This window comes from Alligator mississippiensis, chromosome 3 (assembly GCF_030867095.1).
Source record: "Alligator mississippiensis isolate rAllMis1 chromosome 3, rAllMis1, whole genome shotgun sequence".
NCBI classification, from domain to species: Eukaryota; Metazoa; Chordata; order Crocodylia; family Alligatoridae; genus Alligator; species Alligator mississippiensis.
This window is the reverse complement of record NC_081826.1, coordinates 240798925-240816965: the sequence shown is the minus strand read 5'-3', so window position 1 is coordinate 240816965 and position 18041 is coordinate 240798925. Positions and strand designations below refer to the sequence as shown.

At 39.0% G+C, this 18041-nt stretch overlaps 1 protein-coding gene across 7 annotated transcripts in view; it reads right to left on the bottom strand.

Moving 5' to 3' along the window:
- The window catches only part of ARB2A (ARB2 cotranscriptional regulator A), a 413000-nt gene that overhangs the window by 98845 nt on the left and 296114 nt on the right, over positions 1-18041 (bottom strand). For all 7 annotated transcript variants that reach the window (XM_014597271.3, XM_006264051.4, XM_059725034.1 and 4 more), the window contains 2 exons: positions 17185-17301; positions 13419-13503 (listed from right to left, as the gene is read on the bottom strand). In XM_014597271.3, coding sequence (XP_014452757.1) covers positions 13419-13503; positions 17185-17301 — 202 coding nt within the window. The remainder of the gene's footprint in view (positions 1-13418; positions 13504-17184; positions 17302-18041) is intronic.

The following is an 18041-nucleotide window of genomic DNA, read 5'->3' as shown; positions in this document are numbered from 1 at the left end:
ACTGTGGGGCGCTGCCCAAAGTCTACAGCTGTTGGGCGCTGTTGTGGCTGAGTCACCTCAGCTGCAAGAATCCCAGCCATGGCTGGGCACAGGGCACTCCTGGGGCTGGGAGCCCTGTCAGCTCCCATCCACAGGGAAGACCCTGCTACATATGCAAATTAAAGGTGGATAGCAACCAGCTATAAAATTAGTTACACATTTTTGAGGTCTAACTTTATAGCCGATTGGACCTTTTTATGGTGTGATAAGAACTTTGTACATGTAGCTCATCTCAGTTAATCGTGCAATCCCTGTAACATATAGAGGGGGCCATAGATACACATTTTTAAAGCATCAGGCCTGGATAACTTGCCCCCAGGAATCTCTACGAGGACAGACTGAGGGCCCTAGATCTCTTCAGTCTCCGCAAGAGAAGGTTGAGAGGTGATCTTGTGGCCGCCTACAAATTCATCCGGGGGGGGGGAGCAGCAAGGAATAGGAGATGCTCTGTTTACCAGGGCACCCCTTGGAGTAACTAGGAACAATGGCCACAAACTGACAGAGAGCAGGTTTAGATTAGACATCAGGAAAAACTTCTTTACTGTAAGGCTTGCCAGAATCTGGAATGGGCTTCCAAGGGAGGTGGTGCTCTCCCCTATGTTGGGGGTCTTTAAGAGGAGGCTAGACATACACCTGACGAGGGTCATCTAACCCCAGCGCTCTTTCCTGCCCAGGGCAGGGGGTTGGACTCAATGATCTACTGAGGTCCCTTCCAACCCAAACAGCTATGAATCTATGAATGAAACAGCTAGATGAGAATATCTGTCTCATGGAGGTTCCTTTTGAATAAATCTTGGAAAACTAGAGAAATTCTAGAAGTGGCAGTGTGCTAATGTTGTGCCAAGTGGGATGTGGCAAGTGGTAACTTTAAGTCAGTCTTATGTAAAATAAAGGAAGGGAATTCAATTAATACAATCAATGGACAGTAATGCCAGTTAATTTGTTTTAATGGAAAATACACCTTGCCAAACAAACCAGCTTTTACTCTTTGATTAGATCTATTTGGTTGTAAGAGGTATTAGTGTATATATAATAAATGTCAATGTCTGTAAGGTATTTAGCATAGTACTATACAACATTCTGATTTAAAAAATAGCATTATTCACTATCAATAAAGCATTCAATATCAATAAAACATATTAAATGAATAAAGAACCAGGTAACTAAGGGATCTGAAAATATAGTTGTTAATGGGAAGTCACCACCAAAATGAGGTGTTTCTAATGTGACGTCATGCATTAGCAATGGTGCTATCCAAAAATGTTACCTATGATTGAGAAAATAAATATGAAATCATTACTCAAAATTTGCAGAAGCCATGAAGGTTGGAGGAATGTAAATAATAATAAAGACATAGCAGTCACCCTGGTAAACAATGATGAAGACAAGGCAAGGCAATGATACAGATTGGTTTACTATGTAAGCTAGGCTCATTCAAAGCAAAGGTGTTTAAATGCAGTCAAAAGCAAATTTGAAAAGCATACCTAGGAGAGGGGGGTTGAAATCAGTGACTGAAAAGGATGGACAAAGAATGGACATGTGTTCCTATTGCAATGTTGTTGTCTAAAGCGCTAATGTGAACCTTGAATGTATACACCCTTGTTTAAAATCATGAGTAGCAGGCCAGTGATTTTATTACTGTATGCAATATTGGTGAGACCAATATTAAAATACTGCATGCAGTTCTGGTATCCTGTCCAGGTATCTGGTATCCTGTCCAGGTATCCTGTCCAGATGAAGTTAAAACACTGGAAAGACTGCAAAAACAGCCAAAAAATTATTTAAGGACAGGAGAAAATGCTTTACTGTTAGCATATAAAAAGAGTTCAATCTACTTAGCTTATAAAAAAAGAAAACTGAGACTTGATCACTTCTTCGTAGAAGAAAATGCTGAATACTAAGATGATTTTCTAGAAGGTATGGTTTAGCCAAACAAATTCTTAGGTTCAAATACATAAGTGACTGAGTAAAATTCAAAAACCTGTAATACAAAGGAACTCAGGCTAAATGATCTAGTGGTCCCTTCTGGCTTAAAATATTATGCATGTGTGAAAACTTCTGTATCAAATTTGCACTGTAGTCAAGTAAAGAACTTCTTGTCTCTAAATACTGGTCCTGCAGACCCTCAGATCTGAAATACCAGTTGAAATGCAAATGTTCTTTTGGCAGTGACACTAGTAGCAACAAAGATTTTTCCAATTAGAACTTAGAGCTGCATCTTCTGAATGACTCCAGGCAGGTAGTCAACACCCTCTGTGTTTGCAGGATTTCAGTTTTTAGTAACAATTATGTTGACATGTATCACTTCACTGTCCCATAGCTGTACTGGTTTTATAGAGCTCACAGGAGTAAATGAAGAAAACCTCTCTCTCAATTACCCAAGGACATAGATATAAAGATATAAATATCTTGGACCTGCATAACAGGTAAGAAAAGAAGCAAGGAAACTTCACCCTATTCTCCTCCCTAGCCCATGCAAAAGAAGGTTCACAATTCCTCTGCCCTGAGTAGAGTGCAAGAGAGTTCAGTTCAACTTTGATTCAACAAAACACTTAGGAAGTCTCATTATATTGGATTGGGACTTCCACATATCTCAAAGAAGGTGAAAAAGAGTAGGGACATGGCCCCAATCACAAAGGCATGTTATAGAACAGCAAGGGACTCACCCCCAGCCCCTTTCCATGCAGGCTTTGATGACCAGCCTGCACAACCTACAGGCCCAAGTAGGGACTCTGTAGGCACAGAGTGTAGCTCTGCTAACCCAAGTTGAAAAGTTGAAGGAGGAAAATGTGGTCCTGAGGGCCCAGGAGGTGCAAGCTGCTGTTCTGGTTATCCCTTTCATATCTGCTCCTCAACATCCCCCTGAACCCAATGAAACCCTTGCTAGATTGGGAAACCAGGCAAGTTCTAGGTTTTCTTGAAACAATGCCACTTCCTGTTCTCCCTGTGAACAGAGTTAGGGTCTGATAATCAGTCTACTGTTGGACAAGGGCCTTGCCTGGGCTTTCATACTTTTGGAGGGCTCCATTCCCCTGCTAGATGACCTGGAGAAATTAACTGAGGCCATGACTATGCTGTACAGTGAACCTGTTTGGGTATGGACAGCAGAAAATATCCTGCAAGCCTGGAAGGAGGGGTCTGAATTTGTTGCCTGACTGCCGATGTTCAATGGAATAAGGCTGCCCAACTTTTTCAACTGCCTTGGGGATTGAATGATGGGTTAAAAGATGAGTTGGCCATGGTCAAGGCCCCCATTCAACTGGATCCATTAGTGAATCTCTGCATCTGACCACTGGCTGATGAAGAAGAGCGTGGAACAGGCAGGAATCCCCAGTGGGGTCCCTGTGGGGGAACTCTTACCCCACAGCTTTCAACCTGTCCCAGATAATCTGGCAATTGAAGCTATGCATGTGGGTGCACTGCAGCCAAGCCTGTCTGAGATTAAAAGAAACCGATGATGAGCTGCAGGTCTAAGTTCTTACTGTTGGGGGTGAGGTCACATGGCTATTACCTGACCTGCTAAAAGAAGGGATACTACATGGGCAGGAAAGTCTAAGACTGAGCCTCAATAGAGGGGCTCAGGCTTGGTATGGGACATGATCCTCTACTTTCTATGCCTTGCCCTCTTCTGTCTCTTGCACGTGTTACCACCACTGTGGGTCACCACCTCTCTCACCTCCACCAGGTGATGGCTCAGGCTCACCAGTCAGCACTAGTCAGCAATGATGGATTCCAGTGCCCCACAGAACTTCATGGACATCCATTTGTTGAGGCTCACTGCATCATGGTACAACAGAAGGCCTTACTAGAAATAGTGTCCGGTTCCAACAGCCAGGGATTTGGCTACTCACATGCACCAAGTTCAAGAACAACTGAAGCAGTACCTGCAAGTGGCTAAGAAAGCATATAAGGAGCAGGCTCACTGGGGTCACCAGACCACCCCAATTTTATTGTTAGGAACCAAGTCTGGCTTTCACACAGAAATCTTTCATCAGCCTGACCATCTGCCAAGCTGGACCACTACTTCTTTGGGCCTTTCATGATTGTCAAACAAATCAACCCAGTGGTTTTTAAACTTAGACTTCCATATACCAGTAAGATCCATCCCATATTTCATGTATCCCTTTTATGTTGCAAACCCTTTCCCAGAAAGAAGCACAACATCCCCACTGCCCATCACAGTCTGGGGACATGATAAGTATGTGGTATAGCAAACTCTGGACTCTAGGTGGAGGAAGGAGAAACTATTTTATCTGATAGACTGGGAGGCATGTGGCCCAGCAGATAGGTCTTGGGAGCTTGAATGTTTACACTCCTGGCTTAGTCAGATACTTCCTTTTTGCACATCCAGAAAAGGCTGGCCCAAGGCCCCCTCGAAGGCACCTACAAGGAGAGTGGGTCCTGTTAGAAGGCAATCTGCCCTCTTAGCAGGGACACCTGAACACAGACCAGCATCAGCTGCAAGCACTGAGCTGACTGGCTTACAGAGCTGGCTGCCAGAGTATATAAGCCCAGACCTTGTATTGGCCTCTGGCTAATCAACACCTGACACCCTGTAGCAGCTCAGCCTTGCTACTGCCTTGCCTTAGGCTTGCTCCAGCCATGCAGTCCAGTACCTTGCCCCCGCTTAACCTGCTGTGCACTTGGACTCCCCGGTTCCTGACCTCTGGCCAGACCTGGAGTACAAATGACCTGGTTTGGCCCCTTTGGCTCAGTCCTGACTGATGATTTGGATTCCCTGAAGGCTCAGATACTTGGAATATTCCACACCCCACAAGACTGCTTACATCCCCGTTCTCTTATGCTACACCATTCCTAATAATTCCATTGACTGCTTCCATGGTCATATTTTCACATCAGCATAGGAGGCTCTGGCATTCCTAGAATGAACCTGGAATATCTTTTAAGGGATCTTCATAGAATTCACCCCTTTCAAAAAAGAGCAAAGCTAAGGCACTTAAAATATACTGAATGTGCTCACATTCAGGTGGGAAGGATATAATGGTAGGCATGAAATAGCAAAGAGCTGTCTGCAGCACGTGAAGGCAAAAGACTAAAAGTGGACCTGTTATAAAGAATGAAGAGTGGATAGAAAACCACTGGAATTCTCACTCCAAGAAAACATACGTTAGTTAAGGCAGGACTTAGTTGACATGTACAGCCAACTTACTGCTGCTATAGTCTGTGGCTCCAGCAATCCCATACCAATTTCCTATTAAATATATTTGCTCACACAAAAAATACTGCTCAAGAAATATTGAAACAGTAACATTCTTACTACATCAATTCTGACTGCCATTAATATTTTCAACCAAAAACCCTACCTGACAACGTATGGCAAAGGTGGCATATATGAGTGAAAGACTTCAAACATTTAGGAACCAATGTAACATAAGGCCATAATAGCAACCTTAATTGTGAGTATGCTTGCATTTGTGAGTTAATGTTATTAATGTCATGCTTACTTTAAAAATTTGATTATGCAGATAAGTATAGGTGTATATCCAGTTTGGCAAAACATTGCAAAGTTTAAGTTTGTACTAAAAAAACCCTTTAATTTACAGAGATACAAGAACATAAAGCTAGAGAATGTAAAGAGGTTTACAGTGAGCACTGATTTTTGTAATCTTAATTTCCATGAAAGACTACTGAATACAGAAATAACCTTTTAGCAAAATAGATACATAGTCTGGTTCAATATTCCTTTATGGTAAAATGTACACAGCTTCTTTTTTTTTTTTTAATATTAAGGCTGCTGCATATTTAACACTTGTCACGAACTACGAGCATCAAAACATAGAACTGAGTACAGAAATCATGCTACCCTTCCTCAGAGTGTTAAAACATTTAAAAGCATAAAGTCAGACGCAGTGGTAAACTGAGAGGCACTATGGGGATGAGTTAGGTATCTTCTTACTCAGCTTGAGGTGGTTTATGATCGCTATAGCCTTTCTATTATGAGAAAGATTTTGAAACGTTTAAAAGCTGTCAGTCTAGTCTGCTATAATTAAAGCTAAGGAAAAACAGAGAAAATGTATATGTCTGTTCTCTAATTATTTTGGAAGGCTGGAGCTGCTGTAGGTTATATATGCTGTAATGAGCTCTGAGAGTGTACTCTCTTACACTCATGCAGAGCACATTTGACTTCACTGGTGTTTGTTGCTATCTTGGGGCTTTATTATGTAAATGAAGATTTGAACTATAAGAAAAAATAGGTAAAATTCAGCCAGTTGGGGACAGAAGTGTAGGGACAGAGTAAGTGTGATAGGTGAAATCATGGCCCCATTGAAATCAACAGGAGATTTGCAACAAATTTCAGTGGAAGCAGGCAAATGGTTCTGCATGTGTGTAGAACATGACAGCAACAAAGGATGTCAGCTATATGGCTTGTGTACTACAGAAAGGATGTCTGTGCCAGTTCTGTGTTGACACAGGTGATATCATTCATGTGAGTAAACCAAAGTGTTTAGTAGATTAAATGGTCAAATATAATCTTACTTAAATACCATGAAGGGGCAACAGCTACTACTCCATCACTTAGCAAGGAGTAATGATCCCACTGGCCCATTCTAGTCTTGGTAGGAGGGAACCAGGACTTGGACAAGCTGGTACACAGCCTTATGCTTATATATGCTTATATTATGCCTTATAGTGGTACCCACTCTTTGCCTTATGCTGATATTATGCTATATGGATGCCTTTTTTAAAGCTATTGCCCTGTTCTCTAGACTCTTTAATTTGCTTTTAGGAAGTTTTTAGTAATTATGGCTGCAAAGAAAATCTTGAAAAAGTGAATAATGTGCGCTGAGGCCAGAGTGTTCTGAAGCAATAGTTCTGAGTGAACAGTTTCATCCAATTCAATGAGGTGTTTGGTGCCCAGTAATGATACCCAGGGATCCTGGTTTTCCGTTTCTCATGGAAAAATGGAAAAAAATGTGGATTTCCCCTTTTGACTGAGAATACATGGATTTTTCATTTTAACAGAGAAACATGGATTTTCCACTTTTGCAAAGAGCTCTCTGCAGGTTGGCAGCGTTCCAGCCTACACGAGGCTGGAGGAAGTAGGAAGAGGCTAGTCAGGCAGGGGGTGCCACCTCCATGTGTGCACTCACACATGCACATGGCCACCAAGCAGCCTGGAGAGCAGCTCCCCATGGGTAAGTCTGGTGGGGGGAAGGGCCCTCATAGGCCCTCATAGGGAGGAAGGGAGGGAGGGAGGGAAGGAGCTGGGCAGGGCTGGGGCTGCTGCCCAGCCCAGGGTTGGAATATGTGGCTACAGGGCCCAGGTGGAGAGTGGGACCGGGCCACAGGTGGCTTGTCTGAAGGCGGGGAGGAGGGAGGGGACAGCTGACAAGAATACCCAACTATCTGTGGGGGCACACTTCTCACAAGACAACCACCCTCTCTCCAATCTCCCAGTTCTAATCCTCAAAGGGAATTTAGAAAACACGTTTTGCAGATAAGCCTATGCACTTCACTTCATCAACCTACTGGATACAAACAATCATGGACTAAATATAGACATTGGATTTATGGCACATTATAATGCTTCCTCAGCCTGAAGAATGGTGTTTGTACCTGAAAGCTTGCAAAGAAGGATTTTTCCAATTATTTTAGTTGGCCCAATAAAACATATCGGATTTACCCAAAGAACTTCGTGTGTTCAGATTTCCCTGGAACTGTTAGAATGTAAAAGCAGATATGTGGTTTGGTACAAGAGGCCCCCCCTTGCCTTTTAAAATGACTCCAAATGTACCTGTGCTCATATCCTAAGGAATTAATTCAGGAACTGATGCTGAAGACCCCAAAAGCCATAATATGGTAGCTATATCATTAACAATAATACCAGTGAATTACCAGAACATTTAAAAAAGATGAATATCAGCTAGGAAACAAGAATACTGACTGAGAACTAAAGTATAGTATCTATAAGGCTTGGAAGATAGATACAGATATTATATTTTAGTGTATATACACACACACATTTATGTATATATATGTATTTATATACTTTAGTACACACACACACACTTTAGTTAGGTGACTGCCAATTAAGGTAAATAAAACATTTATAAAGACTAAACTAGATGTTGCCATAGACTGAGCACTACAGCTGTGTTAAATTTTGGCAGCTGTTTCATTTTGGAGGTGTTTTGCCACCTGAAACACCAAATCTGAAATGAAATGGAAGGCTCCAAAACATCTCTGAAACAAAATGTAACCATCCAAAACATTTCAGAAATGTTTCAGATGTTTTGGAATGTTTTGGAGGCGCCCCCCCCAGGAATAGTTCGACACAGCCCCACAGCCCTCCCTCCTTTAAAGTGTTGGGAGGCTGGGGCTGGGTGGGGGATGGGGCTGGGCAAGGCAGCCATGGGGACTTCTCCTGTGGATCCCCCTGCTGGGGCAGAGGCAGACACAGCTGGAGAAGCCATAGAGAGAAGTCCCCATGGCTGCCCTGCCCGGCCCCATCCCCTACCCAGCCCCAGCCTCCCGACACTTAAAAAAAGAAAGAAAGAAAGCCCTACACTCACTGCCTGTAGCAGCAGTGATCAGGGCCTTTGAGGGCTTGTAGCAGAGCCCCCTGTGCAGCGTAGGGCAGCAGGGATTGCCACCCCCGCCCTACTTGGCACCCGCGCAGCAGCTGTCCCATCATGCGAGTGCAGCATGGCTCGGCAGGGCACCACGCACTGTCTGGGAGCTGTCAGTCGGAGCCTGGCACCGCACAGCCCCAGCAGCCACACAGCATGCAGCACCCTGCTAAGCTGTGCTGCACCTGTGCTATGGGGCAGCTGCTACGTGGGTGCCATGTGGGGGGTGATCCCCACTGCCTGATGCTGCACAGGGGGGTTCTGCTATGAACCCTCAGAGGCCCTGATCACTGCTGCTAATGCAGCCCGTGAGTGCGGGGCTTTTTTTTTTTGAGTGCCAGGAGGCTGGGGCCATTAGGGGATGGGGCTAGGCAGGGCAGCTGTGGGGGCTTCTCCCATGGCTCCTCCCACCCGGGGAGAGGCAGGCACAGCTGGAGGAGCTGCAGGAGAACCCGCAGCCACCCAGCTGTGCCTGCCTCTTCCCAGCTGATCCAAATCTCTGAATCAGCACTGAAACAGTGTCAAAACTCTGAAACAGATTCGGCCGAATTGAAATGGAACAGTGATCTGAAACACCAGAACGAATCGCTGTCCTCTGAAACGGCCAAATCCAAAACCAAAATGAAACATAGCCATTTTGCACAGCCCTACTGAGCACTAGGCTGACCACTAGAGTAAAATGACAGATGCCCCTGAACATAATATGCATAATGAAGGGAGATTCTGAGTGGTTACCAAAAGTGGTCAGACTTTAGAGAAGTAGGAGCTATGTTTTCCAAAGCTGCAGATTCCTAAGGTTTATATAAGATTGTGGGGCTTTATGAGGACAATCAACTACCTCAGCCTCTTCACAAATACTTTGATGGGATGACTTTCTGAATAATCTGGGGACTCAGCTATACTGTTAGTTGTGCAAATGTGATTCACAAGATAAATCCAGAAATTTCAAATACAAATCCACCAGGTTAAAAACATTCTGACCTGTTGTGGGCTTTCTGAGTTCCTTCTAACAGGAAAAAAATGATATTATTTTTCCAAAGTAAAAAAAAAAGTGAAAGTTAAGACTTGGCCTTTTCTGAGGGGTGCCTGAAATTGAATGAAGAATGCCTCGAGTCTACAAATGTTGAGCACCACTGTTCTAGGGTCTCACTACAACTTTGATGAGGGAATGAGTATCGTATTTATCCCTAACATGTTGCCTGCAAGCTTAAAACCTAAAATCTGTTTGGTCTTTTTGGGTTTCTACACCAAATTACAAGTTCACATCTAGTTCATTGACCAGTAGAAATTCTAAAGCTTTTCTGCACCTACTGCTTCGTAAATCTCTGTCCTTCTCATTTTCTATTTTCTTCATTGGGTATCTGTTTGTTCCCTTGTGCTCATGTCACATAGTGGCTGTCTCCCTTCAAGAAAAATAGATCAGCTCTCCTGAGACAGGCCAGGTGTTTCTCAGCTGAGGGTGGGTCAGCACATAGGGCTGAAAGGGTAGGGAAAGAACTCCTGGTTGAGAGACTGAGGAGTTTCTGCTGAGAAGCGCTGGGAAGGACTACTGAAATGGACTAGAGTGGCTGCTCGGCAAACAGTGTAGAAGAATCACAGGACTGGCAGGAAACTGAGGAAACTCTGCCAATATACAGTGGTTGGGACTTTTTGGGACTATGTGTACTATGTAGAATAGGACTGTATGTTTTGATATATTTTAAAGACTATTTACAGTGCCTGTAATAATATCGACCAGAGGCAGGGGCAATGCTAGGTTTATGAAAGCATTCTTGAAAGGCTGAGGAATTGACACGTATGCAATATCATATTTTTAGGTTGTAAAAGGGCATTTAAATAGAGTAGCAGACTCATCATAAATTGATTCTCACATTATAACTTTCCTGACTTTAATACTTAGCAGCAAGAATATATCCTTTCTTTGTTCTTATTTCTATGTAAACAAATATGAGCATAAATAAAAATATTATAGAAAATGTTTTAATATCACCAATATTCTAATCAAAATGCTGCAAAAATACTTCCTAGATGCTCAGCTTTGTTTTTTTCAGTTTGATGATGAAAATTTCTTTCCTATTTTCCTTTGTAAAGTAGAATTAGATATATTAACTCAACAAACCAAAGACTATGACGTAAGATGGACTGAGGACCACTCATGAACAATTAGAACTTGCCCATGAATCTTGATATGCAAGTGCAGTTGGAAATCAGACCCTGCGTTTTAAAGCTAATACATGAAGTTTCATCAAAAGGTAATAGTATGGTTCACTTAACCTGGAATTTACTTATCAGTATTGATGTAAGTGAAAGGTGGTATTCTAAGCAGAAAGGAGAGGTGAATTCTCAGAGAAGGATTTCTTTTAAAAAAATCTCTTACAGGTTAGATTAAAACACTGTCCTTTATTTAAATACAAAGGACAATGCTGCCAGTTCATTACTGTGGATTACTTCAGTACTGCAATTTTCAGAAAAGGACTGAAATCAAATTTATCACTTTGTATAAAAATGTTCCAACATATAGTAACATTTAATAAATCAATATGAATAGTTTTGATGCACATTAATATTAATATTTATATATACATTTCTTGTAGTGATTGCTCCTTTTTTTTTCCTTTGAAAAAATCTTACGGAAGTCTACATAAGAAACAGAATAAATGTAGTGAATAAGAACAAAAACATATAATGAAACTGAGAATTTAGGAACAGTTGCAAAATGTCGGAATTATTTATAGCTCAGGTTATATTCTAGAGAATAAACTGGTAGTTCACTGGCCAAAATCATTACATTGTTTTCTAAAACCTCATGAATAAACTGGTAGTTCACTAGCCAAAATCATTACAATGTTTTCTAAAACCTCATATAATGTTAATGCTTACAACATTAAGTACACCCTACAGATAATTAGTGGGTGAAATCCTGGTCCCATTTAAGTTAATGGTAGTTTTGCCATTGACTTCAATGAAGACAGGATTTCACCAATTGTAACATCAAAATTATACTCAACAAGGTCTCTTGATCCTTTGGAATAATGTGAAGTTAAAATTAATGCTGGGTTCTTAACTCATACTACTGTTAAAGTGTATCAGTCTTTATTCTGAATACGCTGACATTTGATTTTTTAAAATCAAAGACTTTATATTAATATAGATATAAAGAAAGAGAACAAAGGCTGATCTAGAAATCTTTTAGTATTTTAAGTATATGCTATTTGTTATTCAAACACTTGTTAGTTATCTGCTTAACCAAAATGACTCCTCAAAAATCAAATAATTTTCTTTACTATGTACTATTATATTGTACATAACATTCTACTGCATGTATAATGGTAGCATTATATGTACAATGGTAAGAGAATTAAAACTAAAACTTAAAGTTAGCTAAAATTGCTATTACTACACAGCATTTAATTTATAAGGCTCGATAACTTAAATTTAGAAAAAACAGAAAGTTTGGTTTATGAAACTAGTTAAGTGGAAGCAACATTTTTATTTTTCCAACTAGAGAACAGCAATAATAAAAACACAGTGAAGATCATTTTTACAGAACTGACAGTGTTTTAGGCCCTTATCCTATAGCTATATCTACCTGTGCTCTAATGCAAATCTGTTCAGAGGACTCTGCTATAACAAACTCTCAAATACAATACAAATCACTTCATACAAGCCTTAACAAAATATTGTGACATTAACTAAATTTCAATTACAAGGTCAGGACTTGCTCATGACTTCAAATGCATAGTCAGACATTACACTTTTAGCTAACAAAGTGAACAGTTCTGCTTCCTGGGGTGTAACATCTGAGAACATCCCAGTCTTCGCATTAACATGAATATAATAGGTAGTATATGTTACTTAATTGGATGTAGTGTAAGTTGTTTTTATATTCTGCAGAAATCCTGTAATTTCTGTGCCTGTAGTTTCTGGAAAGCTGATACTAAAAAATTATGGTTCAGTAACAATATTTCAGACTTTTTTTTTTTTTTTGGAAATCATTACCTGGTGTTATAATAAATTAACCAAAGATTTCACCAACATAGAAGAAAATAGATACTGAATCTGTGGCTTACATTTTAATGATTTGCATTGTTGTACAGTCTATATATATATTAATCAAAGCTTTAGAGTGGATCTTTTTTCATTCCAATGTTACTTTTCCTCTTGGTTTATTATCAAGCTGGATGTTTGCTGGGGAATTTAGGCTAAATTCCTGGCTTTCACAATCTATGTCATTACTTTTCTTAAGCTCCCAGTTATAACAACTCATAAATTAATTAAACCCAAAGAGAAAAGAAAGCCTATAAAACATGAGCCAGTAATAAACAACAGAATATCATTCCTAGACAAAGTCAAAATAAATTGTAAAAATTATAAAAGTTAGCCGCTTGGGATATGGACAAACAAAAAATTATAGTGAGTTGAGAGAGAGTGGGGAATTACTGTGTATCAGCTGCTCCATGGTAACCGTATGCCCATACTTACCCTGTGACAGGTGAAAGAAAACTGCATAGACTAACCCTATTTCACTATGGGAAACTTACCTTACTGTGATGTAACCTAGGCAGAGATAGGTCACCACAGAACAAGGGACATGTGGCAAGTAACCACCTTCTTTTAACTTTTAACTTGTTCACTCATCTGTACAAGTATTGTTGGACTTATTTGGCCAAAGCAAAATGTTATTTTAAAAATAAGTGATAAAATAGTTACATTTAAGTAATGAAATTGCTCAGTCATTGGCACGTGTAACCACATACGTATACTCACACTATAAACAATTACACATACCTGCAGAGACACGTGGGCAGTCTGGCAACATGGATTCTACAGATGTATCTAGTGGTTCTGAACTAGACACCCAGTTACAACAGTTCTGTAATATGAGACAGACAAGTTTCTAGTGAACCAATAGCCTAAAGCAAGAATAAATCTAGACTTCACAGATTAGGCTATGATTCACCAGGTACTTAAACATGCCTAAACATAAGCAGTTTACACCCATGCTTAATTCAAATGCTTATATACTTAGCTGAAACACTGCTTTAGTTTCACATTAACAAGTAAGTAAAACAATAAGATCCTAATTCAGTAAAATGCTTAAACCTAGTTTTAACTTAAAAGTGCTTAAGTGCTGTTTTAAACAGGAATGGATTTAAGTGTTTTAGTGCTTTGATGAACTGGAGCTTAAAATATTCCAGTGTGTAATTCCAGTCAATTTCTTAGTAATCAATTAATAGTTACTTATGGCAGATACAAATAATCTCCCCTCTTGCTAGTATTAAGAGGTCATCATTTTCTGGATGTGATGATGCAACTTATTGTTGAGAAAATGGCTGTGAAGTTACAAAGCAATATCTGTAACTGAATGTAATATAATTTGCAGATGAATATTGAAATAACTGTCAATTCAAATAAACTGAACTAGTACAGACTCTTTAGAATGTAAATACTTTTTGTGAATATATATTCAATACATATAAAAGTTTACCTTTCATTTTTAAATATTTGATTAGAAAGAATTTATTACGACACCTTTTAAACATTTTCTCCTTACTAGTATCTGGTTCAGAGAAGATTTGTTATTACAATATTAAATAAGTATTATTAGGACACATATGTCTAAATAGATAAAGCCTGTTGCATTAAAGATTAACTTACAAAACAATGTGTTTTTATAGGCCCGTGTGTGGAAATACAGCCACAAATTCCTTGTAGCTTCACAAGTTATAAATCTCTTTCTGAGTTTTTGCTTTTTGAAAATCTGATTAACTTCTCTTAAAAAAATACAAAACAAAACAAAAACAATCTTTCCTGGAAGGAGCCAATGAATTTCCAGACAGATTTCTAAAAAATCATCCCATCAATCACATTTGCTAAAATGGTTGATTGCTATTCTGGTAAACAAGCATGTATTGTGTATTTTTAAATGCTTGCTGCCCTAGTTGTGCACCATGGAATCCGTCCTCACTGTGGAAAGATCCTTGACTGGTAGATCAAGTGTCTTATTGTATTTCCTTAATTCATTCTGTCTGGAAGAAGATGTCAGCTGTGTTGCAGCGAGAAGAAAATTTCAAAGGCTTCAGTCCCCACCAATAAAGGCCGAGGAATGGCTTTTGAATAGATTTGTCAAGGCAACCCTACTGTTCTGGGACCAGGGAGAGCAGAAACAACATAAAGGAAGGGTTGCTGTATGAGATTAGAAAGTGAAGTTCACAAAGCATGGCAGATTTTTGTAAGAAACAGTAGATCAATGAAACTATTGAACTGTGTGGAAAAAAACATGAAAACAAACACACTATCCAGTAATGTTAACTTTTTTAGTCAAAATGGTTAAAATAGTAGTATTTCTGTGTTTCACTAAGCCTTTAAGGTTTAAAATGAATATACATTTCATAATTTGCATGCCTAATTTTAATTAACAGCTGAAAGTAAAATTGTAAATGTAAGTTGGTAGAAATGATAAAAGCAGTAGAATTTTCATTAGGTATTACATTCATTTTAAATATGTTAAATTAATATTAACTACTGATAGAATACTACATGAGAGAGCTAGAGATAATAAAGAAGATTAGCACACAATTAACCAGCTTTTATATACAGGGTGACACTTCTCTGTAAGAAATAAGTATTCTTGAAAGCAGTGTTAAGATATGTAAATCGATGGTTTGTTTTATCATTCATCACGGCTCCTAATAAATTAAAAAATCATAACTCTTATAGGTACTATAAATAGGCCACAAGTGATACAGGATAGATAGCTTCAGTGAAGAATGATTTTTTTAACAATTCATTCTTTCAATGACAGCATTTAGCATTACACAGACAGTGATCAGGTGTGTATTTTAATTATTATTCATTCTACCAGTAGCTGTAATCCTGATTAAAATAAGAGATATGCAGGTGAAATGTTAGTCTTAACATCACTCACCTACACTTCACATATGTAAAAGTACTTCTTATAGGAGATTTTCAATGTTAAATTAAGTTATGACACTCCATCCACATTTTAGGCCATTAATCATTTAACTTGTTCTTTAAGATCTACTTTCTGTAAATGAAATTAAATGTAATGCACTTGTCTCATTCAGACTAAATGTTTAAAGAAAAATGGACTTGTCAGACTCAAATTATAGGATTTAAAATGCCCATTTTAACCATGTAACAAATATGTTAAGGGTTTTAGTTCCCCTACAGAAATGGGGATCTTTTTGACAGGGCCTGCAGGGGTTCCCATTCTTTATATTTTTAACATTTAAGTCAGAGCTGTCAACCTGCATCCCAGGTGATTCTCTATTCCCATCAGTCATGGCCTATAAAACTGTAAGGTTAACTCAGGAACAGTCAGTCTATAAACAATGTTTCACTAAATCCATATAAAAACTCATTCTTAACAAGAAAAAAAGATAACTTAGTCTATATTACCAACATACGCTTTTTGTTTTAAATTTCAAAATAGGACTAGATAAACACAGAAAACATTCCAAATGACAAAGGTATGACCTTTATTTGACCAGGAAAACAGATTCACAACAAGAGTTTAGTTGATCTCACATTACAAATTCTCTCTCTTTTTTAATCTCAGCAATCCCATACTTAAATCTTCAAATGAATAATGAATGCAATTCATTATACTTCCCCTGCAGAAAGAAAGTTGTGCTTGTTGCCCATAAACCAGTATCAGATTAATCTCAGATCAACTAGTAGTTCCTATAGTACAGCAGTAATAAAAATACTTTACCCTTTCACCAGGCAATCTCAAAATATGCTAGAAACAATTAAATCTCATAATACCTGTATGAAATAGAAAAATGTACATCAGTTTTAGAGATCACTAAACTGAGGCATAAAGAGGTTATGGAACTGGCCCAACATCACAAAGCAAGTAAAAACAGAATCCAGGGGCATTTGTACATGTGCTCCAGGAGTGTGCATATTGCGGGGAGGGGGGGGCTTTAATTAGAGCGGCTCTGAGAGCCACTCTAATTGAAGTGCTCAGAGTGTCTCGTGTATCAGTGTCTCTGTGCTGAAAAATGGCAGCGGGGGTACTTTAATTAAAGCTCATTGAACAAGCTTTAGTTAAAGTGCCCCTGCCACCATTTTTCAGCATGGGGATGCTGATACATGAGATGCTGGAGTCTGCTGGAGTGCAGTAATAACCATGCTCCAGATTAATCAAGTCTGATCTGATGCACTGTAATCATAGTGTGTTGAAGGAGCCTTGCTGCACATGTATAGGTGCCCTAGGAGTCCCGAGTGCTTCCCTGATCTCTGCTCTGGTATCAGATCATCTTTTTAAAATGATATCTGTCTATGCGCTGCTGCAGAGTTGAAAAGAAAACAATGTTGATTTTGTACTTGTTTTGACTGGTGACTTTGGAATTAAAAAATGTTTGTAATTTAAATTATTTCAGAAGCAGGTGGAGGGATACTACATAGTTTAGTAGTATTCTTTTTGGTAGCTTAAACAAATGGAAGAGATCAGTTGATAAAGAAAAGTTTAGAGAGTCATTCATATTAGTGTATGCCCCTCTTAAACTCTTAAAACCATTCTCACCTCTCGCATCCATTCTCGAACAGTTTTGCCAGCTTCTTGATGCCACACGTTGTGAACAGAGTCTGTCAACGCCACAGCAGTTACCTTATTCTTTACTTCTGCTTCTCGTTGAATCATCTGTTAAAAAAAAACACGTTGGCTTTAAATTCTTTTTTTCCCAATTGAATGGTGCCTGCTTAGAGATAATGATCTTAAATTAATAAAAAAAGGCTAATACAAGTTCAATACTTGACTTCACTTTTTTAAAGTTTATACAAATCCTAACAGTTCTGGAAATACAAAAAGACCCAATATTTTTATAAAAGAAATAATACTAACTTTTAACTGACTGAACTATTCAGTCCTATTATTTTCCATGTGGTTTGACAATTCTAGGATTAAAGGCATCATAGTGAAAAAGTGGAAGATTCCCTGAGGACACCTTTTACAAGTTTCTTCAAGTTCCTATTTCTGTGCTTCAGGGAAGCTGGTACCCGTGGCTCACTGTAAGCTACTCAAGACTATCATCTACTAATTTTCAGTAGATTGCTGTAGTTTTTCTGATGTACAATATTACTTTGACTTGTATGTATTTTTTTTTCTTTTTCTATCCAATTCAGCTACCCCACACTTCCTCTATGGAATTCTTTGTGGTTTCTCTCTCACCCAACTAACCCTAGAGTTTATAAATATTATTTTGATTTCTAATATACTATGTTGTTAAAACAATACCATAACATATCTAGATAATATTATTTCTAAACCAATTAAATGCCTGCTGCAATAATTTGAATGAAAGGGCAAAGATGCTATAGAATATAACACTGGTCTGCAAGGTAAAAGGGAATGAAAAGGAGCAATTTGATATCAAAGAGAGA